Source organism: Cnephaeus nilssonii, assembly GCF_951640355.1.
Source record: "Cnephaeus nilssonii genome assembly, chromosome: 7".
Classification (NCBI taxonomy): Eukaryota; Metazoa; Chordata; class Mammalia; order Chiroptera; family Vespertilionidae; genus Cnephaeus; species Cnephaeus nilssonii.
In genome coordinates, this window is record NC_137078.1 from 58,588,070 (window position 1) to 58,613,609 (window position 25,540).

General features: G+C 42.9%; 1 protein-coding gene across 2 annotated transcripts in view; it reads right to left on the reverse strand.

Moving 5' to 3' along the window:
- The window catches only part of ROR1 (receptor tyrosine kinase like orphan receptor 1), a 402,917-nt gene that overhangs the window by 11,935 nt on the left and 365,442 nt on the right, over positions 1 to 25,540 (reverse strand). For both annotated transcript variants that reach the window (XM_079777940.1, XM_079777939.1), the window contains 2 exons: positions 25,115 to 25,360; positions 10,156 to 10,367 (listed from right to left, as the gene is read on the reverse strand). In XM_079777940.1, the coding sequence (XP_079634066.1) occupies positions 10,156 to 10,367; positions 25,115 to 25,360 (458 nt within the window). The remainder of the gene's footprint in view (positions 1 to 10,155; positions 10,368 to 25,114; positions 25,361 to 25,540) is intronic.

Here is a 25,540-nt window from a genome sequence, read left to right on the forward strand (position 1 = left end):
ATGCCCCAAGACTGCTGCCTTTTTACAAATCTTTCTTGCTCTACATTTGCTGACACTAGCTGGACACAAGTTCTGTAGGAGAGCAGGTTCCACATGGCAGCTCCTCAGACCCCTCAGGAACAATGAAGCGGATCCGGGCCCTACTGAAATCAGAGGGGTATTTTGGATACCAGGAGGACACTCCTGGGTCCTTTTCCTCTTTGGAAGCACAGTTTTCTCTGAGATCGGTACTGCTTGGGGACTTACTTGCTCTGTGAATCTCAAGTACTGACCAGCATCCTCTACATCAGAGCAGGTATTGGAACCCCCTTGGTGGGGGCGAGGGGGCTTGTTAAAACACAGTGCTAGGCCCCACTCCCAGAGTTTCTGATTCTGCAGGTCAGAGAGTCTGCATTTCTGACAGGTTCCCAGGGATGAGGGTGACCCCACATGGAGGCTTCACTTGGAGAATCACTGGTGTATGTGACTGCGCCTGTCTGTGGATCAGACAATGGCTTCGTGATCTGGGTGCCTGCTCCTTGTCCGAGGAATGACCACAGTGTGTCTGAAGAACCTGGTTGAGCAACTCTGACTTATACAACACAGAGAACATAATACTCTGCTTCATAAGACGCTTTGGAAATGCCAGCTAGAGAAAAATGTAGGGCCCATTGACTAGTATTTACTGGGTTTATATTCTGCATGGCTACTGTCTTAGCAAGAGTCATTGAAATATAAGTCACTCTATAGCTTGGGCCATGGCATCAGTTTATTTTCTTCTCATGTGCAGCCAATTGTGTGGGATATTTTGCATCAGTCAGCTGATAATGTAAATACTATATACCAAAAGAGTATCCATACAGAATAGTATATTAGCCATGCAAGAACTGCGTAGAGTGGATGCAGGTCCTATCCTAGATGCTTGCCATCCGAGGTGAATACTAGGTAGCATGTATTGAATACCAGCCATGTGCAAGACACTGAGATCATAATAATAGCTATGATTTTTTTGGGAGTGTTTATGTGCTATGCTACAAGTACTTTATGCATAGTAACTCATGTCATCCTTACAGCAACCCTATGAAATTGGTCACTGTGACTATAACCCCTATTTTACAGATGGAGAACCTGAGGATCAGAGCAGTTAAGTGATCCCAGAGTTACTAGGTTGTAAATTCGAATTCCAGAGTCTCTTCTGAATGACTACACTACAGTCCCTTGTCTGCTCTCCAGGTGCTTAATGCATCAATTCATTTAATGCATTGTGATGAGGATCACAACCCTGTGACATTTACACTATGATTTCTCCATTTTATGGGTTAAAAAAAAAATCAAGGTATTCTTTGGTTAAGTAGCTTGCCTAAAATAGCTCCAATGCTGCCCTAACCGGTTTGGCTCAGTGGATAGAGAGCGTCAGCCTGCGGACTGTAAGGTCCCAGGTTCGATTCTGGTCAAGGACAGGTACCTCGGTTGCAGGCACATCCCCAGTGGGGGTCGATGTTTCTAACTCTCTATTCCTCTCCCTTTCTCTCTGTAAAAAATCAATAAAATATATTTTAAAATAGCTCCACTGTTAAGTGGTGATGTCAAGACTCAAATCCAGCTCATCAGGTATGGCTCAGTGGTTGAATGTCGGCCCATGAACCAGGAGGTCATGGTTCAATTTTGGTCAGGCTTCAGGCTCTATCTCCAGAAGGAGGTGTGCAGGAGGCAGCGGTTCAATGATTCTCTCTCATCATTGATATCTCTATCTCTCTCTCCCTCTCCCTTCCTCTCTGAAATCAATAAAAATATATTTTAAAACAGAGACTCAACTCCAAGCATGTCTGACTCCAAAGTTGGCATATTTTTCTTGGAAGAAGTGGCAATTTTCATTCAACCCTCAAAGCGGTCCATAATTTAAAAAGCATGAAGCCCGCTGGTATAGAAGTGGAATGTCTACGAGCAATTGCTCTCTGGTCCTGGATGATCTAGACCTTACTCTAGATCCTCTGTTGTCTCTACAGGTTGACTGGGATAAGTGAGCTGAACTTTTCAACAGCAGCCTTTGCCTGAATTGGGCACAAGAGCCCTAGAAAGCATATGAAATTGAGATCTCTTTTTTTTTTTTTAGTATCTGGACTAGGCTGTTGACAGGAATCTGTTTTACTCCAAAGCCGGTTCTCCTTTCTTGTGCATTTTACTGGTTCTTAGGTAAACAGTGTTCGAATTGTGAAACAATCGACTCCACTCATAAATGGAAATGATTACATTTTACAAGCTTAAAGGCCACAACCATTTTATTTTAGGAGGTTATGGACATTTTCAAAGACTGCAGTCGAGCTAAGTGCCTCTTGGCTTATGCAGGCAGATTCTAGAGGGAGTTTCAACCAATCGTTTGCCACATTTGCTCAGAGTTCAGCGGCACTTCTCTGGAAGTGATTTAACTTCAGAAACAGTTCTCTTCTCTGTAACGTAGCTTTCTAATAGTTGGCTTGAATGTCTGGTGGCGACCAGGGCTGGTTCTGTGGTGGAGTTACTTTGTAATGTCAACGGGAGAGAGTCTGTTCTCCTGGAAACAGGCAGCACAGATGCCAGTAATTTTAACGTCAGCTGCAGCCACCACGGGCCTGCCGTGGGCCTGTGTGTCTCAGTCAGCCCCCAAGTTAAAGCAATCGGGTGAAATGGTCAAGAAGCACTGGAGCTCTGGACCTGGGCCAGCCTGGGTTCGAGTCTTGGCTCTATCACTTACTAGCTGTGTGACGTTGGGCAAACTCTTAAGTCCCAAGCCTCGGTTTCCTCACCCCACAACTCAGGCTCAAATCAGTACCTACTTCCTAGGGTTATGATAAAGATTCTGTTGAGATAATGGATGTGAAGTTCTTCAGCTTATTTATAAGACCGGTTCATAACATAGCCATGTGTAATACTCACTCTCCCAGCCCGCATTACCAGACCGTCCCCACCCCGGTGGATTTTATCCAGGGTGTGAACTGGGTGTGGCACAGTGGACTGATGCTAACTGGATGGGCACGAGGAACACCCTGTGTGCTTCCCTTCCCTCTGTCCTCACCCCCGTGGATGTTGTGGGCTGCGGCACCTACAGCTTCCCCCTCGGCCCACGTGACCTTGCACACAGTATTTGGTGGTTGATTAAAAAGTCTGTGGTTGTTCATATTACTGCATTAACAAAAGTAAAAGTAACTTTTAGCTGTTGAGTACTTGTGAGGTGTCAGACACACTCCCTTGAAGTGCCAAAAACATCTCTTTCAGAGCAGATTGGTGGTTGCCAGAGGGGGGTGGGGTGGAGAGTGGGTAAAATGGGTGAAGGGAGTCAAAAGGTACACACTTCCAACTATAAAATAAATAAGCCTAGGGGAGGTAATGTACAGCATGGAGACTATCATTAATAATACCGTACTGTATATTTGAAAGTGGCTAAGAGAGTAAATCTTACAAGTTCTCATCACAAGAAAGTAAACTTTTGTTACTATGTATGGCGAGGAATGCTCACTAGACTTGGGGTGATCATTTGACAATATGCACAAATATTGAATCATGCTGTTTACACCCGAAACTAATATAATGTATGTCAATTATATTTCAATACAAAAATTTTAAAATATCTCTTTTAAGTACTATTTTTATCCTTGCTTTACAAGTGAGAACAAAAAGGTTCAAAGTACTCGCTTAAGATCTCACAGCCAGCAAACGACGGAGCCACTATTTGTGATCATATCTCTCTGCCTCTACACGCTTGCTCTTTGAAGTACGTCATACTACCTTCCAGAAAGAGACTAAGAGAAAAATGTGGCTTCAAAGGTAAGTTAGGGCCAGAGAGCCTGGACTCTTGGGTGCTGGGAGTAAGAATTTTATAACTTGAGATTGGTCCTTCCTGAATCATTATATTGAGTGGGAGCTCCAGTGATGCCAGAGATGAAATCAGCACGAGAGAGAGAAAAAGAAAAAGAGGACTGGCAAACATTAGAGGATGCTCCCATTTAGGGAATTATGGGAAGAACCAGGGAAGGAACCAGGAGGAGATAGGAGGAAAGCCAAGAGAAAAAGTATTTCAAGATGGTGGTTAAGAGTATCAAATGCTCCAGAGAAATGAAAGAGGGTGAAGCCTGGAAAAGGTCATTGGATGGAATTACATCACTGGAGGTTCCAGGGAGGTGCCTGTCAAAAGAATGATGGGCTCAGAGGCCTGGGAGACGACGGCTTTCAGGGAGTACGTGGAGAAGTTGCTGAGGACATTTCAGTGCCAAGTGCGGTGACATTGGGTAAGGCCAGGGGTTTCCAAGGGGTAGCAGAACACAATAGGCTTTTTAGGTGGAAGGAAGCATCTTGCTGGCTTAATGGACAGGCCCGGAGAATATAATCATGAGTCAGTACATTCAGCAACTACCTTGGCTGGAAAGGAGGAGAGATGAATTGCCTTTGGAAGTAAAGAAACAGAGACGCTGGCTAGCGATGAGGTTAAGCTGAGAAATGAAATATAGCTACCAGCTTCAGAAAGCTGGGCAACTCCAGCTTTCTCCCCAGTGTTCCTCACATCGGCCAGGCACTGCAGGAGCTGACCCACAGGCCAGCTCAGGCTTTGGCTGTAGTCCTCCCCCAACCCCACGCTTCTTTGCCCCTCATTCTCAACCTCCTCCATCCCTTCACCTCTCCGTGAGCCTACATCCCATGCAGGTGAGTCACAGAGGGAAGGACAGGACAGGGTTCACCCTCGGCTTGAGGGGGAGGCTCTGCCTCTTCCTGACTCTCAGGGGAGCGTGTCCCATAGCTTTTCTCCCTTAAAAGCACCGTTAGCGGCTGCACTGTTTTTCAGACACGTGACAGTTGGTAGGGTCCAGGGAGAGAAAGGAATTAGGGAGAAGGGAAGTTAGGGCTTACAGGCTTCTCAGAGGTGGCTCACTTTCCATGGTTCGTTTAAAGAGCACCTAGTCAGACCGGCAGGCATGGCTCAGTGGTTGAGTGTCTACCTATGAACCAGGAGGTCAGGGCACATGCCCGGGTTGCAGGCTCGATCCCCAGTGTGGGGCGTGCAGGAGGCAGTGATCAATGATTCTCTCTCATCATTGATGTTTCTATCTCTCTCTTTTTAATTAAAAAAGCACCCAGTCAGACTGTAAAATCGTAATGCCTCCTTAGTTCATGCATTGCTGCAGTACTCATCAGGGGATTTTAAAGATGGAAAAGGTAAGCGGTTATCTAATCCCACCCAATGGCTTGAAATCTCTGGCTGGACAAGGGAAAATAAGAATAAACAGTCCTTTACAATTACATGAACACAGCCGGCCACTTCTCTGAGCAGCGGAGCCCACTGACACTCAGCCAGGCTTCTCAAGGCTGCAGGGCAGCTGGAGGTCAAGCCAGGGAGAGCCTCTTCATTTCCCAGCGGCTCAAGGTTCAGAGTGAAGATGGCTCTCTGGTCAGGCCACTGGCTTCCTTCCCCCACAGATCCGAAGGAAACTCGGCCTCATCAAAAGTTTTAACCATCCACCTCTCTGGGGACTCATGCCATGTCCTGTCAGCCAGTCTGTCTGCGGAGGCCTAGTGTCCCCCGCTGAGGGCACGGATTTCTCATCTCCCAGTGGAGCTTCTCCTAATCCAAACACTCAGGCGGATAGTAGCAGCTCAGCAAGTGCAGAAAGATGGAAACAGATAGTGTGAACCCTGAAGGGCACACTCATGTGGATAAATAAGAAGGAGAAATAAGAATGAGGCCCGCTCCCATCCTTCCTTTTTCATCCCAGCCGGCAAATACCCTTTTGATTTTACGCTGGAAGGTGTTTGTTTTCAGGACTTTTTCCTCCTCCATTTTTATGCGCGTCCCTTTCTTTTAGATTTTATAGGTACATGGAATATTTATGTGTCGGTGACCTTTGAAAGCAGCTTCAGAGATTGGCTGTTTACACTTAGGAATTTTCTTTAAGGTCTACAAAGCCCTTTGTGCTTTTTCCAGGAAAGGCACTCAATAAGAACCAAAACAAACAACTGCACAACTCAAATCTGATTGGAGCCAAATCTCTTAGGAGAGTAAGGGAAAAAAGTTTGCATTTGTCTCTGCGGCTTCTTCCTCCCTCCCCCCCCCCGCCCCCCCCCCCCCCCTGCCCGCCCCAACCCAGTCAAATCTGCTTGAGTCGTTGCTGCTTCCAGTCAGGTTCAGAATTGCTTGTGAGATGTTTATGGCTACAATGGAAGCCTTGTGTTGGAAAATATCTTGACACTGGGAGATTTTGCAAGGAACAATTTAAAAATGGTCCCAAAATGATGAAAACAATACTCATGTTGCCAAGTCTTTGGGAAAATTTATCCCAGGATATTTTATATTTGTCTCTATGACCATGGAGGATAGGGGACTATTTTTGCTCTGGCCAAATTCCACATGACAGACTCTACCATTGAGGCTTACAACTGTTATTCAGGCCTCTAAAGGATTTGTCACAACTGGGGTGATGCCTGTGGTTAGTGTTCAGCCAGAACTGACCAAATGGAATCCTATTTAGTTGTTTCCCTGGCCTCCCACTCCCTCTTCCCAGTATCATTTGCTCTGCAAAAACGTTTTCATGGGGTCAGGCAAGTGGAAGGGCTTTGCCTGGAGTTGGAAAGTCCTATATTCATATTTTGTTTCTTTTCATTATGAGCTCTTTGACCTTGGGCAAGTTAATCAGTTTGAGTTTTGGTTACCCTGCTTGTACAAGAGTGATAATAATACCTATCTATAATAATAAAAGTATAATATGCTAATTAAACTGGACAGCTGAATGACCTTCTGAACGTCATTCCGGACATCCTTCCAGACCAAGCTGTGGTGACAGGGACCAAGGCAGAGGTGGTTAGGGGCGATCAGGTAGGCAGGCAAGTGGTTAGGGGTGATCAGGAAGGCAGGCAGAGTGGTTAGGGGTGATCAGGCAGGCAGGTGAGTGGTTAGGGGTGATCAGGCAGGTAGGCAGTGGAGCGGTTAGGAGCCAGTGGTCCTGGATTGCGAGAGGGATGTCTGACTGCCAGTTGGCCCAATCCTGCAGGTCGGACATCCTAAATTGGCAGTCGGACATCCCCCGAGAGGTCCTGGATTGCAAGAGGGTGCAGGCTGGGCTGATGGACCCCCCCCCCCCCCCCCGTGCACGAATTTCATGCACTGGGCCTCTAGTCTATAATAATAAAAGGGTAATAAGCTAATTAGATTGGACGTCTTCCGGAAGTCATTCTGGATGTCCTTCCTGATGAAGCTGGGGCTGGAGGGAAGCCAGCCTGTGTCCTATATGCCTGCGGGTGGCCCGAGGGAAGCCAGCCTGGGTCCCAGGTGCCTGCCGGCGGCTGGAGGAGGGAAGCCCAGGTCCTCGGTGCTGGAGGGAAGCTGATGCCGGCAGCCTGGGTCCCAGGTGCCGGAGGGAAGCTGGTGCCAGCAGCTGGGGGGAAGGAAGACCTACTCTTGCACAAATTTGCATGCATTGGGCCTCTAGTCTTCTATAATAGATGTGAGATAACAAGGGTAAAAGCTCCTGGTATAGTTCTGGACAATTCTATTAATCAACAAATAGTAACTTTCTCTATGCCACAAAGCTCTCTAAGATCTTTACGTGAAAGACTGCATAAAGCCAAAACACTGTGCCTGTTGGAGATCATGTGTTGCAAAAGCAACGTTCACTAAAAATGAAATTGAGTTGCAGATGGAGGCTGACTGACAAAATGGATAATTCTCCCAAATGGAAATGACCTTCCCCCTGGCCCCTGCCATGGCAACGAGGAGCCCACCTCTCCAGGGTGGTGGCTGCACAGTGAATGCTGTAACCAGACTGGGTCTCTCTCCCACTCCAAGTTCTGGTGTCTCTAAGGCTCCTTCACATTTAATAACAGACGTGACAGGGAAAGATTCCCATAGAACTAAGACTATTGCCCTAGAAGTTTAAAGTCATGGTATATACAAGAGGTCAACTAGGTGATACTTCATGAATGTATAACAATATTAACCCCTGTATTTTCTTCTACTACCTTCACAAAGATTAAGTGGAAGGTTTCATAACATGTACTAGAGGCCTGATGCACGAAATTCGTGCAAGAGTAGGCCTTCACACCCGTGGTGGCTGCTTCAATCCCTCCTTTGCAGCCATGGCAGCTGCCTCGATCCTGTGGCTGCAGCACCGGCTTCATCCAGAAGGTCGTCCAGAACCGCTGTTTGGTTGATTTTCATATTACGCCTTTATTATTATTATTATTATTATTATTATTATTATTATTTAAATATATTGTATTGATTTTTTACAGAGAGGAAGGGAGGGGGATAGAGAGCTAGAAACATCGATGAGAGAGAAACATCGACCAACTGCCTCCTGCACACCCCCTACCGGGGATGTGCCCGCAACCAAGGTACATGCCCTTGACCGGAATCGAACCTGGGACCTTTCAGTCCGCAGGCCGACGCTCTATCCACTGAGCCAAACCGGTTTCGGCTACGCCTTTATTATTATAGATGATGTATGTAAGTCGGCTAGCAAGCAGGTAGGATGTCAAAGGAGATGAACCTCCATCACACCTGTCCCCCAAGCCCCAAGCCACTTAGTGAACTCTGGTTCCAGTGTCTGTGTTCCCCCCCCCCCCCCCCCATGGTAAAAATTCACACTTAAGAGAACAGTGGTTTTGTTTGGGAAAGAACACTTAAAATGAATTTTTAGCATTAAAAAAACCTCAAAACCTTACCAACACATATGACTGTACAATACAAACATACGTTAAGAGCCTTTAAGTTAAAAAATCCAATTGCAAAGCAAAATCAAATCAAATGAGGGCGGTGTGTCAGTCACAATTATGCTACTCCACTTATTGTGCAAAAGGGTTAGTTAAGTGAGTGTGAAGTGTGAAGACATTTTTCCCTAAAGCTTTGTTAAAAGTGACGTAGCTTCTGTTTATGAGGGTCCAAAAAATAATATGACCTCCAACCCACAGAGAAGATAAATATTTGCCAAACGAATGAATATGAATGTTCCTTTGGAGTTGCACTGAGAAGAAAAGACAGGCTTCTGGATGCAGAATCTTAGATTATGTAAATGAAATCTCTTTGCTGAGGCCTGGGATTGCGGTGCGGGCTTTCCGGAGAGAAAGCCTCTGTTGTATTTCAGCTCCAAGACATGGAGCATGTGCTCCTTGAAGGTAAGGGCCAGTGACCCTGGGTTCCCAGGACCTCGAGCAACCCAAGTGCTGAAAGATGTGGAGGAACAGCTGAAAGGAAGTGGACAGAAAGCTAAGGCGAGCTGTCATAAAACAACATTTGAAGATTTTAGGAAAGATAACATTTCTCTTAAAATACACAGAAACCAAAGAGAAAGGGACTTAGGTGAGGCGTAAAAAGGATATCTTTTGTTGTTGTGACACATAAAATTTGCTATTAAAAAAAAATTTTTTTTTGGTTAATCCTCACCTGAGGATATTTTCCATTGATTTTTAGAGAGAGTGGAAAGGAGGGGGAAAGACAGAGAGAGAGAACAACAATTGGTTGCCTCCCACCGATGACCTGGGGCCGGGTATAGAGCCTGCAAGTGAGGTACATGCCCTTGACTGGAATCGAACCCATGACCCTTCAGTCCATGGGTCAACACTCTAGTCACTGAGAACCAGCTAGGGCAAATTTTGATATTTTTTAAGTGTACAGTGTAGTGGTGCTAGGTATGTGTACATTGTTGCGCAATAAAAAGGGTTGACAACGAAATTAGTGAATAATGTTGGCTCTCTCTCTCTCTCTCTCTCTCTCTCTCTCTCTCTCTCTCTCTCTCTCTCTTCTCTCTCTCTCTCTGTCTCTCTCTCTCTCTGCCCTCTTCCACTCGCCCCACTCTCTCCACCTCTCTACCTTTCTTCATCTCTTTCAGTTTGATTGGAAGAGTATGGACTTTCCTTCTTGGAGATTTTTAAAACAGCTGAGTCCTGAGGGGCTGGGAGAGATGGCCTCCTAAGGATTCCTTCTCTGCCAGACTTTGCGGGGAGGCAGCAATGTGGCCCAGCACCGAAGTGGACACGCTGAGGAAAGTATGTTCAAGCTGCCTGGGACGGAGTCAGAGATGCATCGTTACCTGCAGACGAAACCCAGCACTTGTAAACCTGAGTCTGCGTCATTTGACTTCTAAACTGGGGAGGGTGGTAAGTTTGCTTTAACCCAAAACTGACACCATCGACGCTGCCGCGCTCTGCTCGTTTTACCTTGGGCTTATACGCGTTCAGCATTGACATCTCCACATTCTGACCTCGGACGTGCTTGGGTTGCCTCTGCACAGGCGGCGACGAGGACTTCTGGTTGTTGCGGCAGACGCAAATGAAGAAGAAGAGCAAAGCGATGGCCAGGGGAATCGCCACGCTTGGCACCAGGATGTACAGGATCTCCATCTTGTTCTTTTCCTTGGAATCCTTTGAATCTGGGTGCAGAAATAAAAATGTAAGAGAAGAACAAAAGTTATACAAGTTCCAATACCATGTATACTATTACCTTGCAGAGTTTAAAGGGACCTCCTATTCTTTTATACACACAAGTCCACTGTGAGGGAAAAAAAAAGAACCGTTGCTTATTACAATTTGTTTCCATCAAACCTTCAACATAATTTATTGAAGTTTAAAAGTTTAAAGTTCAAACGTTTAAAAATTGCAGAGGGAAACGATAAAGACTTCGCATGTGTGTGGGTCCCCCTCTGAGGCTGCCTCTCCTTAGCCTCAGACCCGCTTCTCTCTCACACCTTAAAAGTTAAACGCCAGGTGAATGGACTGTATACATACATGAGCATTAATGTGGACCACAGGGAACTTCTTCCATTGGCCGCCAGCCCAGATCAAACACCGCGACCTAATGTTCCAGAAAGCATGCCATGGTCTGGGCTTGTGTGGACACACAGGGCTAGTCCTGTGTCTTCCAGAGTCAACATCACCGAAGAATCCTGGCCCAGTGTCCACAAACCCAGTGGCCTGAGAATATGGGGACCCGAAGTCAGGGCCAGCTCAGTCTCTGATGAGCTGTGTGACCTTGAATGAATCACTCACCCTGGGCTTTTCTTGTCCTCACGCACCAAGTTAAGTATGCATTTTGGATGGTGTCTATAATTCCCTCCCGCGCGGCACCATTTGTAGAACTTGATCCTTTTTTGAAACCCAAGAATTTTCCTAAATGGTTTCATATGAACTCAATAATTATGAGTGCTAACACTTTGAAGGGTATTTTTGAAATCTTATACACCCACTGTACCTACTGTGGCTTGGAAAAGAACGTAATACATAGAGAAGGACCTGAGGCATACATTTCTTTTTATCGGGTTGAGCCTGGCCTTTAAAACTAAGTACTTTAAAAAAACAACAACACAACAACAACTAAGTACTTTGGGTATATATTATCATTAACTAATTATTTGACTGATAAAACAAACAAGAATTATGGGACAGCTTTTATAGGGGTTGCATAATACATGCCCTGATCACCAATAACCTCATCAACTATCTTGCTTTAAGAAAATCCCAAGTGTGGCAATAAAGATTGACACAAAATTCAGAGATGACTATTTACTTAACAAAAGGATTAACATTCACGCATCCTCCCACTTGTTCAGTACGTCAATAAACCAAAGTGACTACTGACAAGCACTCTTCTAGGGTCTGGGAATACAAAATTCGACATGTCCTTTGCCCTCAAGGAACTCATGGGCTAGTAAGGAAAACAGAGAAAAGATAAATACAATATTTGTTGGAAATGCTATAAGGGAAGCATCAATACAGTGGTGAAGAGACCCCCAAAGTCCCTGTAAATAGTGAGTTTCCCTTGTACATATAAATGGGAATATACTTGCACGTACCTTCTTTGGGAACCCGTGGTTCAGTGAGATAGAGCACTAATTAATCACATCGTTCTCTCTCCACATAAACAGACTCAAGTCAAGAAGTTAAGAAGGGGTGCCCAAATCTGGGTGATGGGACTGTGCTCTATGGGTTAACCCTCAGAGGGGCTTGGGGAGGGGTAAAATCTGTTTAAAACTAAGTCTTAATATTTATTGAGTATCTTCTACTGGCACAAAATCATGTTAGCTACTGTTATGAACAGGATTCATTAACGCATTCATTTTACCCTCATAACCAATCCCAGGAGGCAGGTGCCATCCTTATCTCCATTCTTACAGGCGAGGAAGCTGAAGGGCAGAGTGGTTCAGTAACTTGCCCAAGGACATGCAGCTAGTAATTCAAAAGCTGGGACTCCCCTCCTGTGGTGTTGTGTCACAGCTGCTGCTCTAGCCACCACACCACACTGCCAATAATTTGAGAATGGCTGCTGTTGTGCACCTGTTTTCTCATGGTAGGGTTTCTTGCTTCGCGGAAGTAGGAAGGACGAGGGAGGCCTGAAATGTGTGGAATAGCACTGAAGCTTTGCCAGGCATGCTACCTTAGAACTCCCCACTGTACACACTGTGGCAGGTAAACAGATGACCCAGGCACCTCTGGGAGGCTATTCTAATCATTCTAGCCATTAGGAACTGGTCTCTTTTGTAACAAGTGTGTCTGCATGTGGGTGGGTGGGTAGATAGAAAAAAAAATCACATGGAAGAGTGTCTACCGCAGGTCCCCCAGATAGACAGACAGACAGATAGATAGACAGATCTCGATCATCTACCCAGCTATCCAGCTATCCTCTTTAGAAACAGTGTAGCAGAATAAAGGACGTGTATGTTTTAGAGTCAGAAACTCTGCAGACTGCCTTTGTCATTATCTACGTAACCTCCGCAAGGCACTGAGCCTCTCCGAGCAAACCCATCTGTAAAATGGCAATGTTAATGCCTATTGCATAGCATTGATATGAACAATAACTGAAGTAACATTGAAAGTATCTATTCTGTACCTGTTACAAGTCAATCCCTCAATATTTACCCCTTAATGCTTAGAGTAGGAAAGGATGCAGGGATAAAAGCTTTGGGCTGGGAATTTTAAATAACCGTAAGCAAGAAACAACCTCTCTGACCTCCATCTCCTCATTTGTTCAGTCTTATTTGGTTCACGTGAGAGATAATGTTCACGAAAGAACCCCGGAAGATTGAAAACTGCCATGCAGTTGTGGGATGCTATGATTATTGTTAACATTATAAAACACTTTCATATTTGTCAGTACCACAAAGGGAGAAATCCCTCTTGTTTTTCTTGGATTTTCAGTGAAATCATTATGAGGGTAACGATTACAAAAGAAATGAAGACCTGATTTAGTCCTAACGTAACGCTAGTCATTTTTTCTGGCACAGAGTTTTCGCAACAAGGGAAGCAGGGCTCTCACCTGTCTGGCAAACAAAGGAGTCTATTCTGTACATTCCGTATCAGATGATTCTCAGAGCGCCTCTGACTGTAAATGAGAGGTCTGGGACAAATCCCCCTGCAGGTCTGCCGCAGAACAGACTTCAAGAAGCTAAATTCTTTGAACACAGTCAGACTTGGCTCCTTCAGGCTCATGGAGGATATGCAAGCGAGCACAAGGTCTTCTTGCCAAGTGAAATAATCAAGCAGAACAATACGTGGTCGAGTTGGAAGTGACAGAAAGCAGCTTCAGGCCTATTGTAAGTCTACCATACAACAGGCTCACTTTCCCACACAGCTCTCTGCATTTGGCCAGAAGGAGAGTCGGTGTCTGGCTCAGAGAAAAATGTATAGAAAAACATTCCTCAGAACAACTAATGTTACTCATGGAAAGTTAGGAAACACACATTTGCCCAACCTCTTTCAAATGTCCTAGCATTTTTATTCGTCATTTTAACCCAGGGCTTGGTGTTATCTTGATTTTACACATAGAGAAATGGAGGCCGAGAAAGAACAGATAATTTGACAAAGCTAGAAAGAGTTCAAGTCTGGGTTGGAATGCAAGCCTGTCTGCCATCAATACTTCCATGCTTTATAAATTATATTACTAATAAAAGTTAACATGCTATAGGAAATTGTTTTTTATCATCTCCTTAAGAGTCCAAGGCTCCCACTCAATGAGGGCTAGTATCCAGCAGAGATCATACATTAAAAAGAATCACATTAGAACAATAGACATTATTCTTACTATGCACTTTAAAGGGTAATGGACACCTCCAGTGCATTGCAAAGAAAATTAGAATGGTGAAGATTTTTTAATACTTTGGAATAACTGCTTAAAAGCAAAATGCACATATTAGTTACATCAAGTTAATCCTTGGGATTTTTTTGGAACCAACAATTTAGTCTGGATCACATGATTAATTTCCTTTTAAAAATCAATTTGGTATCACAGTTTACATCTGACATTCCTCTTTTATTTTTACAATGATATTCAATACTTTGATTAGTAATTAAATAAAATAGAGAAAATACTCCTTTCTTATCCTGGGCAAAAACAAGGTACACATGATTTCTCATTCAAGAAGTACTTCTATAAAATGAAACCTCATCTGGGATATTACTTTTGAGTTAAAACAACAAAGTGCTCAGATTTTCAGCATGGCAAAGGTAGGAAGAAATCTTACAGAAACTCAGAATTCAAAGGAAATTAAATAAGTTAAATTATGATCTTATTTTGAAAAAAAATTTAAAACCATAAAAAGTGAATAGAAATTGCTACCATTTATTAGTTGGAAACTATAAAATACGTTGGTTATTATCAGATAGCGACCCGCATTATTGCTATTTAAGCAGGTCCCTGGAAGCCAAATGGAAAACCATGGTATTTGGGCCTTCAGTAGGATGCTGGGCCCAGCCATTTGTACTTTCGATTTAATGATGGAAATATTAAGTAGGTGATCTACTGCCTTATGCATTCTCAAACGAATTCTTAAAATGGGACTCTGATAGGCCATACACAGTGATTAAATTTTTTCTCTGCAGAAAATGTTTTAATCACAATAACTAGGAGGACAATAACGCATTTGTGAACATTGAGAAAAATCTCAGTAACTGGAGTCTACCTGAGTTCACTAGAAGTTTCTAAAATTCCCAGGGCCTCAGTTTTCTCCTCTATAAAAGGAAAGAGTTGGGCTAATCTTTTCTTTTTAATTTAAAAACTTTAAATTATGGTAAAAGCACATAACAAAACTTATCATCTTAACTATTTTGAAGTAAACAGTGGTGTTAAGTATATTCACATTGTTGTACAACAAATTTCCAGAACTTTTTCATCCTGAAAACAGAATTTCTATACTCATTGAACAACTCCTCACTTTCCCTTCCCCCCAGGCCCTGGCAACCATTATTCTACTTTCTGTTTTTATAAATTTGACTACTTCAGATATTTATATATATAAAAGCCAAGCGACGGGAACGCCAGAACAACCGGAATGACTGGTTGCTTTGACACGCACTGTGGCCCCGATTGGCCCCCTTGACCCTAATCGGGGACGGGGCTGTCTGGCCAACCTCCCACGTCCCTTCTCCCCGGCTGGCCAGGCCCCGATTGGCCCCAATTGGGGCGGGCTGGTCGGACCCCACTGGTGCATGAATTTGTGCACTGGGCCTCTAGTTTTATATAAATGAAATCACATGGTATTTGTTTATGATGGGCTTTTTTTTTTTTTTTTTTTTACTCAGTATGATGTCCTCAAGATTTATCCATGTTGTTGCATGTGACAGGATTTTCTTCTCTTTTAAGGTTGAATAATATACCATGGTTTTTTTTATTTTTAAAGATTTAAAAAATTTGATTTCTAGAGAAAGAGCAAGGGAGAGGGAAAGAGAGGGGGAGACATCTATGTGAGAGCAAAACATCAATCAGCAGCCTACTGCAAGCTCCCTACCAGGGACTGAGCTGCATTCTGGGCATGTGTCTTGACTGGGAATTGAACTGGCAACCTTTTGGTGCACGGGACGACACTCAACCTACAGAGCAACACCAGCCAGGGCTACACCATATTTTCTTTATCTATTCATTTACTGATGACATTTGGCTTGCTTCCACCTCTGAGCTATTGTGAATAATGTTGCAATGAACAGGGTTCATTCTCAAATATCTCTTTGAGATTCCGCTTCCAGTTCTTTTGAATATATACCCAGAAGCAATATTGCTGGATGAATGGTAGTTCTATTTTTAATTTTTTGAGGAACATCCATATTGTTTTCTATAATGGCTACCACATTTTGCCTTCCCACCAACAGTACAAAATAGTTCTAATCTCTCTACATCTTCACTAACACTTGCTATTTTCCTCCCCCCCCCCCCCTTATAGTGGCCATTCAAATGGATGTGAGGTGATATCTCATTGTGGTTTTGATTTGCATTTCTTTAATGACTAGTGGTATTGAACATCTCATGCTCATTGACATTTGTTTATCTTCTTTGAAGAGATGCCTATGTAAGTCCTTTTCCCACTTTTTTAAGCAAGGTAATCTTTAAGGGCCAAAATTCAATAGGTTTTATAAAATTAATTTTTTTTCACTTTTGATAGTATTATTTTAGAATGGTAGACCAACCACATTTAAATGTTAGCAAAACATTTGATCAAGTGTTTATCCTTATGGACAAAAAATGGTGGCTAGACAATATGAGATGGGTTTGTAATTCGCCACACGCCTGTACTCTAATAGTTTTAATCAGCAAATCACATCAAATTGTAGTGGGCTTGAAGAAATCTGTCTGTCTAACATTATCCTCAAGTACTTGATGATGACATGTTTCAAACTTGAAAATGGCCTGAATCTAGGAAAGATACCTAACTGACTATAAAAAAAAAAGTTTTTAGAGGATCAACAGGCTAAAATAATGACCTAAAACAAACAGTCGAAATTTTGCAAATAAATATAACTTTCAGTTATGTTAAAGACCTTGTCTAGAGAAGTCCATGATTAAGCAAATCTACGAAATAATTTTTGATATAACCAAATCAAAGCAAAACAACAACAAAAACCCCAATACATTTTAGTAAAGACTTGAAGGCTCAGTTGGATCCAGCAACATCGTGATGAAACTGCTCAAAAAAATTTCTCATATATGGCACCTGTAGCAACAAAATACCCTTCACTGGCAATACTAAGTCACAATCAAGAACATCATAGTCCTATTCTACCTGTTCTAGTAAAAATACAGCAACACATGTCTTCTACTCTACCAGTTATATTTTTAAGAAGGTCTTTAAAGAAGCAAGAAATATCCAGAGACGGAGGAGGATGGGTAAGAAAAGATTGGAGGAACTACATAGCTCTTAGATTAAAAAAAAAATCAAATGAAGGATATGTAGATGTCTTCAAATTTGGATAAGGAATGACAACAAAGGTTATAAGCTAGATCCAGTACATACTGGTAGACTTGTTCCTTAATAGTTGTTGTTTTTAAAATAGTGACTAACTTTTTTTTTAATTGGGAGATTTTCATATACAAATTTTGGTTTCTAGCTTACAAAGTTCAGTTTTGAGCAGTGGTAATCCCACAACCACTTTGAGGTGGAGATGTCGCTGTCTGTGGAGGTCTCTGGCAATGTTCAAACGGAGGCTGGATGTTTTCTATGGTTTCTCCCCAAGATTCTCTGATTTTATAAACTGAGTTGACAGCACCATGTTTAGGCCCCTGCAAAACTTTGACTCTCTTATAAAACAACTGATTTAAAGCTAGTGATGAATATTTTTCCTCAGTGTCCTGAGCCTACCAGATCCAGTTTCAGTCCTTGTCTGCCCAGCTCTATGCTGTGGTTGACCTCAATGTGTGCAACAGTATTAATGGACCCCCTTGTCATCTGGCTTCCGGCTAGGTTCAGCCAATGGGAGGCATTGGCAGTATAAAAAGAACTGCCCAGGGCAAGAAGAAAGTACAGTTGATGTGTTTATTTCCATGACTCCCTCCTTGCTGGGTTGTAGAGGGTTACCTTCATCCCTCTACCTGAGGTCCCAGCACGTCCTGGACAGCCCTCTCTCTTTAGCTTCAATGATGGAGTAAGGCAACTGATCCTCCCCTTGACTTTCCAGGCTTAGGATGGTAATGCCTCGCACTCCTGCTTGCCCGGGTTCTGCACGTTCATTATTGGCTTTCCCTAATTCTGCCACCATTATAAATAGTCTCTTTATAAAAGTCTCCATTTGTGCCTTTCGCTTCCTGCCAGAAACTGGACTGATACAAAGCCAATAACAACAATCCTTGTGGTGTTGTATCAGAATTCTGTCACCATAAAACGTAACATACAAAATTCCATAATGGCCAACGGGAAGTGACTAGAAATACAGGCTTTCAAGAGTTGGCTTTTTTAGCTCTTAGAGTATATTTGCACATACTGTGAGATTTAAGCAGCCTAGAAAACAGCAAAGTTGACTAAATTTTGTTTTCTTGTCCGAATTTTTTTTTTTAAATTCTTTCTGGCTTGATGCATTGATGTTTTTGTTCCCTCTATATTTATAAACAAAACACTCTCTTTTTAGTGTTTCTAAACATAAAATCTACTTGGTTTGAAATCAAATGGTTGGAACACTTTTTTTTAAAGGTTGGAAAATTTTGACTTTTATTTCAATCATGTTTTTGATTCAAAGATTCATTGAAGAAGCTTTCAATCAATGGATCAGTTTGATTTTGTAATTAGCACACAGTCCCTAATGTTTCAGTGCTGTTTTGAGGACCCAATGGTCAAAGTGGACTTTGTCCTGGAATGGTGTCCTAATAGATTTCATGACATGTGTTGGCCTTAGGTCTATTTTTTTTTTCTAACAGATTTAAGATTTCTATCTAATGTTGAAAAACTGCACAAATTTGTGTGAAACAAAACCTAGAAAAACGAAAACTGTAAATTAATCCTAGTATGTTATGATAGCGGAGGGAAAATTTTGATGCCATCATTTCTTCATGCTGATGTTGGACTTAGCTTGGTTGAAATGCATTTCTGCACTGCAATTTTAAGCTTCAATAAAAGTTTGTTTAATTGATTGTCTGGTGATATAAAAAAAAATGATTTCTGTCCCCAAAAGGTTAAGAAGGGTTAAGATGACAGGATGCTCTTCCTACTGACCTGGTGGTTGACCCAAAGAGCTGAGAGCATCTAAAACCTCACTGCTTGAGTGGCTGACACACAGGGTCAAGACTCAATGTATATGGGGGACAGTGAAAAACACTTTTATGGTTATTTTACGGTTAAAATTATTTTATGGTTAAAAGTGTTTAGGGAACATGACTTAGTTACAAGGTTTGGGTAACTATTGTTCTTTACTTTGTTGAAAATGTATAAAGACCAGAGACTAAAGTACATCTTGAAATTCTCTGCAGTATAAAAATAACTCTTCCGGAAAGCTTCAAACTATACAAAGCAGTGCTCTATTCCTTCCTCCTTTCCCCCTCCCCACCATCCAGTTCACTGTAATGTTCAATTTTGGTTTGAAGAAATGGCTGAAAGACAAATTGCCTTACAACAGGTCTTCTATGAAATATGGGAGAAGGCTGCTGACAGAGCGAGTTAAAAACTGCAGTGTTCGCAATCTGGAAAACATCTGCCTTGCCCCGGACTGTAAACCACCGCGTTGTAGAAAATGGTTTGTGACAAAGCAGAACCCAGGGCGGGTACTTGTAAGGTTACGGGACAAGTCAGGGCTATTCAGGCACAGAACTGGGCAACATGCCCTTTGGCAAATGGCTGCAAGGCAAAGACTTAAAAGGAAACACAAAAGCAACGTGCCAGGTATGAAAACTCCAAATGGAGCCAAATGGTTCACTACTTTTCTTATCAATGGGTGCACTTCAGTGGAGCTGGTTTAGTAGTAAACCCCATACTGTTGCTTGGAAATTCTGGTTGTTTGCTGGAGGAAGAAAGCTTTACTTAGAGGTGAATCAGATGCGCTAGCCTGGAAACATGGTCTCAGGACTTGACCTAGAGTAAAATAAAGGACCAAGGTTTGAAAATAAGAACACCAATCCAATAGAGGCTCTGTCTCCCCACCCAGTTCAAGAACAAAACAAGGAATTTCAATTAGTGGGAGAGAGAGAGAAGGAACGTAAGTCACGTGGTAGAATACAGCCAAAATAAAATTGCCAGGTTACTGCAAAAGGAGCTCTTGGGGAAATAGACATTTTCCACAGCTTCGTCCCCAGAGCTGCGTAGAAAAGCAATGATAAGGGCGACAGTGAAACTGTGAACCTGGGAGGCGTGCCTAGGTGCCAGTTGGAAAGAACATAGCAAATGTTTCTTTTTCGACTTACTTTCCACCCAACCCACAGTATTTGTCTTGGAAGGTGGCCACAGTGACTAGAGGTGAAAGTGTAGTGAATGAAGGTTTGCAGGCAGGATCTCAGGGAAGATGGCCAACTCTGAGGACTGGGGACCTGGGCTGCCGGGAAGGGAGGAGGGCTGGGACTTAACGGGAACAGGGCAAGCACGTGAGGCCGGGGTGAAGCTGCTGAGGGGTGGGGGTGAGGCGGGGGCTGAGACTATGTAGAGCACCTGGGGTCTTTCAGAGTAGATGTCTTTGTGGATGGAGTTCCATTCCTGCACCTGAAGAGCTGCAAAGAGTATCAATGGATAACTTCTCAAAGACCTAGAAAGTGCATAATGATCAAAGAAAAGAAGAAAACGATAAAGGAATGTTTATTCCTGTACATAATCGAGATTTAAGTACTTGTGGCATGGTGGACAGAGGACTAGACCTGGAGTCCTATGGACCTGGTTTGAATCTTGGCTTTAGTAGAAACAACATTGCCTCAGCTTCTCCATCAGTAAAATGGAGATGATTCCTTTATTCTGTGGTCAGGAGGATCAATTAATTCAACATATTTTATTGAGCACTAATTAATTCATAGGCCAGATGCTGGTAGAAAGAACTTCCAACAACCAGCAGCCATCATTAAAATGCAAAGCACATAACAGCAGCACATGTAAATGTTGGGAACCATACAACAATGCTTAATGTGATTCACATTTCTTTCATTTGCTGCTTCCACTAGATTGTAAGCTACACGAGCGCATGGTCTGATCTAGCATGTTCACAAAGTCGGACACACAGTAGGAGCTCAACACATACTGGTTTCAATGAGTGACTGACTGAATACATACTTAACTATCCAATTGTTAGATGCCTGGGACAGGAAAGAAAAGACTGGAAGGCTGAGAGGTCAGGTCTTGCCCAAACTACCTTCTGTTCTTCCACTTTCTCCAAGCACTGCCTGGGCACATGCACACAGTCCTAGCCAAGCCAATTCCCAGAATCCACAGCAGCTATATTTGGTTGTGTTTAATTTTATATTCTGTCTTAGAGTGAAAGTTCATGGGTAAAACATTCTGTGGCTGACTATTCTCTAGTGCTTTTATTCTAGAACGTACCACAATGCTCACATTCAGCATTTAATTAGGCCTATACCTCTTTTAACTTACTAAGTTGAAACAAAAACAAAAGTTATCAGTGGGAAAATGAGAAACCCCATGGAGATTTTGAAATCTCCTTAACTTTGACTTAACTAATGAACACAGGAACATCTAATGAGACTCCATCCCATTTGGGAGGGAAGTGGAAAAGGACTCATTTCAAATCTGCCTCACATGCTTATAACTCATTGTAAGATGAAAAATTATTCTCAACATCTATCTATCTATCTATTATCTATCTATCTATCTATCTATCTATCTATCTATCTATCTATCTATCTATCTATACATATAAACCATAGAGTTTAAAAGATTGGCTATAGGCTTGAGTCCTGGATCCATTTCTTATTAACTTTGTGGCCGTGGACAAGTTACTTAACTTCTCTAAGTCTCAGTTTTATTTTCTTGGGTAAAATAAAACACAACTCATAGGGTTACAGGACTACTATACATAAGATCATGCATAAAAAACTCCTAGCACTGTCTTTGGCTCATTGTAAGCTCTTAATAAATGGTAATTGATGTTTAATATTATTGTTATTCTATACTTTAAATTATAGAATTTATGCAATAAATATAAAATACTATATTCTACAGTGTAAATTATATACTTCCTATCTAGCCTCAGGGTTCCTCAACCTTGGCCATTGTTGACATTTGGGCTGGAAAATTCTGGGGTTGTTCTGTGCATCCGGGGATGTTTAGCAGCATCCGTGGCCTCTGTCCAATAGATGGCAACCCCACCCAGTTGTGACAATCAGAATATCTCCAGACATTGCCAAATGGCCCCTGGCAGGCAAACTCCCCCTGTTTGAGAATCACTGGTATAGAAGAAAGAGCAGTGTGTGGCCCTAGAGATAGGAGGCCTAGTTTCCATGAGTTAATTTGTGATCATGGGTCAGTCCTACCACTTCCCGGGACTTTGGTTTTCCTGTATAGAAAACAGGGTAGACAATCCCTACTTTATCTTTCATGATGTTTGTAACGACGAAATAAGAAAAAAAAAATTCAAATGTTCTAATGAAGTGTTATACAGTAGGACTGTCTTATGATTATTTTTTCAGAGGTTGGTGACTGAGGGACAACAATTACAACAAGCCTTCTTGGAACAGCCGGCGCTGACCTGCTTGCCTCTTTAATGCTCATCCTGGGGGCCACGGCCTCCCTGTTCCTTTAATGGATGTATCTGTGGCTTGGCCTGAAGAATTCTAGAGGAACTGTTTTCTTTCAAAATGAAATAAAAATGTTCTTTTTTTAAAAAATTATTTTTGTAAGTGGTGAAAACTGCTTTGTCATCTCCAGATTTAACTTTCATCTAAATTTATCTCTCAGATGACTAGAATTAACGAGTCCTCTGGATTTTAACTGTGTTCTCTGCAGATTGATACTGAGAAAGAAATATTCTGAAGGTTTCCAATATCACTGCACTGATTAATACTTTAATAATACACTGAGTAATACTGTGATACATTTCTTTATCAGCAAGGGACCATTTTTCTCATGTCATATCATATTACGGGAATCGATATACTGGAATCCAGAGGTTGAGCCTATTGTCTTTTCTTTATTCCTGAAAAATCTTTCAATGGGAGATAGTAGAGTGTCTGAGAAAAGAGCATAAGCTTTGAGTTTGGTTAGAGCTTATGTGGACAGATAATGGTTCAAAGTCCAACCCCATCAGTTGTGTGATTTAGACAACTCCTTTAGCCCTTCGGAACCTCAGTGGAATATGGTAATAAACCCACTGCCCAGTATGGTTCTGAGTTTTAAATGGAGATGAATATATAAAGCAAGGAGCATCCTATATGCACATGGTAGGTGTTTTGTAGATGCATGTGACCTTTCTCTCTTTGTCCACATTCTGAAAGACTGTTCAAGGATTTCTTTCATCCCTCAGAGCATGTGTTTGGTCTGACTGCTTCAGGAAGGCCGTTGAAATGAAAACCAATACTTCTTCAGTATACTTTAGAGTCTTGACTTAAACTAATGGTATTAAAGCTTGAATCACATCATCAACAAATCTTCCAGTTTATGAGCAAATCCCCTCCATATTTCTGATGGATATTAGTTTGAAATTAAGGGTCTGAAGTCACCTAAAGCACAACTGCATTCACCCAGAGTGGAGTGAACACTGTGTTTCTTCTGTAAAATAATTCATCGTTTCTCCTTAAGGACAAACATCAGCATCCTGAGGCAGCACAGTTCGAGTGGCAAGAAGATGAGCGTGGAGTCAGACAGACCTGCCATTAACTAGCTGGGTGATTTTGAGGCTCTCTGAGCCTCCATTTCTTCAGCAGCAAGGCTGAGGGTGAGTAGAAATAAAGCCTATGAAAGCCCCAAGCACCATGCCTGGCACAGGGGGCGTGCTCAGTAAGTGCTGCCTTTATCCTTGTCCCTCTTGCAGATCTTCATACCTTACCTAGTTTAGGAGAAGGGATGGGGTAACTAAGTAATCATTATCAGCGTATATTTTATTATTATTCCTTTCCTATTCATGTTGAATATAGCATGCAGGGTAAGTCATAAATTATTAAGTGGAAACCAACTTAAAAATACAGGATCATTTGCTTTGAAGTTTCCAGTGGTGGCTCCGGAAGAGTTAACTTCATAATTTGTTCTTCATGCTGCATGTGAAGGCATTTTAAAGCCCAGCGAGACAAAAGGAGTCTGATCACCTCTTTTTCAAAGTTGGCATGTTTAACCATCCATAAAACCATTTTGCAGGAGACAATACGGTAACAAGTAACATATAAGAACGAAACTGTAGAGTAAGAGTGTCCCAAATTTTCATCACTAAGGGTTCTTGTTTATATTTGTATTGCTTTCTCTTCTGGACCTCTTTAGTGTGTTTTAGCTTCCTCTTCTTTGTTCCATAACGTTTGTGCTAGCTTCCATTGTATCATACACATCGCATTGTGATTGTGATGGGAATCACATTCTATTCCTCTTTCAACCCCCCTGCTCCACAGTGGGCTCTTCAACAGTATTTGGCAAACTGAGAGCAAGCATCCCTATGTACACAGACTGTTTACGACTCATCCTAGATTCCTTTATATAGGTAATCTTGATTAAACATTTGCTATCTTCCGGACATTTTAGGGTTTTTCAGTTAACAACTCATTTATGTTCACAATCAGCCCTCAGTGTAGGTCATCATCATCTCCGTTTTACGGCTGTTCCTCCCCGGCAGTGACATCCTGAATGCCGCCCCCCCCCCCCCTCCGCCCGCCCTGGCCGCCTCCCCGAGGCCTGGGAAGCCCCACTGACATTCTCCATGAGAACCAGGGTCAGGAAGATGAATCAGTCCCAAAGGAGCACCAAACTCCAGGCTCCATCAGCATCTTCATTCTCTTCCTCCCACCCTCCAAGCATTTGTTTGAAAAAGGAACAAACTGATTCAGGAATCCCATTTTCTTTCTAGACTTCAGCAGGATATGCACCAATTGCCCTAAATGACTGAGTAATAGCTCTATATAGATTGCTCTGACCTTGTAGGTATTCTCAAGGGCACAGGGAAAGCAGTTCTCTTTCTGCTTCCAATACACCTGTTGTGCTGCAAGGTGCACTCGGACATGGGAAATGTCTTTGTACGTGAGTGATTGTGCTAAGCTGCGTCCTCTGTGCCTCTGAAGAGATGGTGCCTGTTACACCCACTAACACAATGGCTGCAGGAGTACAAGTTCACTCCCTGTTTGGTACCTAACAGGCATTTTATGGAGAAACAACAGGTTTATCTATCCTAGAAACATAGGTTGAGATCACACAAACACCACGAATCTCCCTTGCTGCTCATAGGACGCTCCTAAGGAAAGGGGATGGGACGGGCTCTGCTAAAGCTGGCTGGACCACAATAAAGGCAATGGAGCGCTATTTACCACATGCTGGGATGTCACACAGGTCCGACTTGAAGTTTTCATCCAAGGTGAAGCACCAGGGAGCTTCCTTCTGGTTCCCCGGGTTGCGGCAGTAGGAATGCCCTCCGTTCAGCTCTGGGAAGCGGAGGGCGGTGAAGGTGTGGGTGTGGGGGTACTGGGAGTTCCACGGCTGGCACTGGCGCCCGGACTTGGTGACACTGACGGTCCCCCGGTAGTCCACGCCCGTGCTGTTATAGCACTTGTGATCTGAAAAACACGAAGGGAACGCCCACACTGTGAGGGAGAAACAGAGGAGGTGCGGAGCTCCCCGCCTGCAGTTTCTGCATTAACCTCAAGGCCAAGGCCCCCCTGCTGGTCAGGGGCCCTGTGGGCGGCCTCCCGGCATGCTGGGCTGGGACAGCGGCAGGCCTTGCAGCTACATTCCTG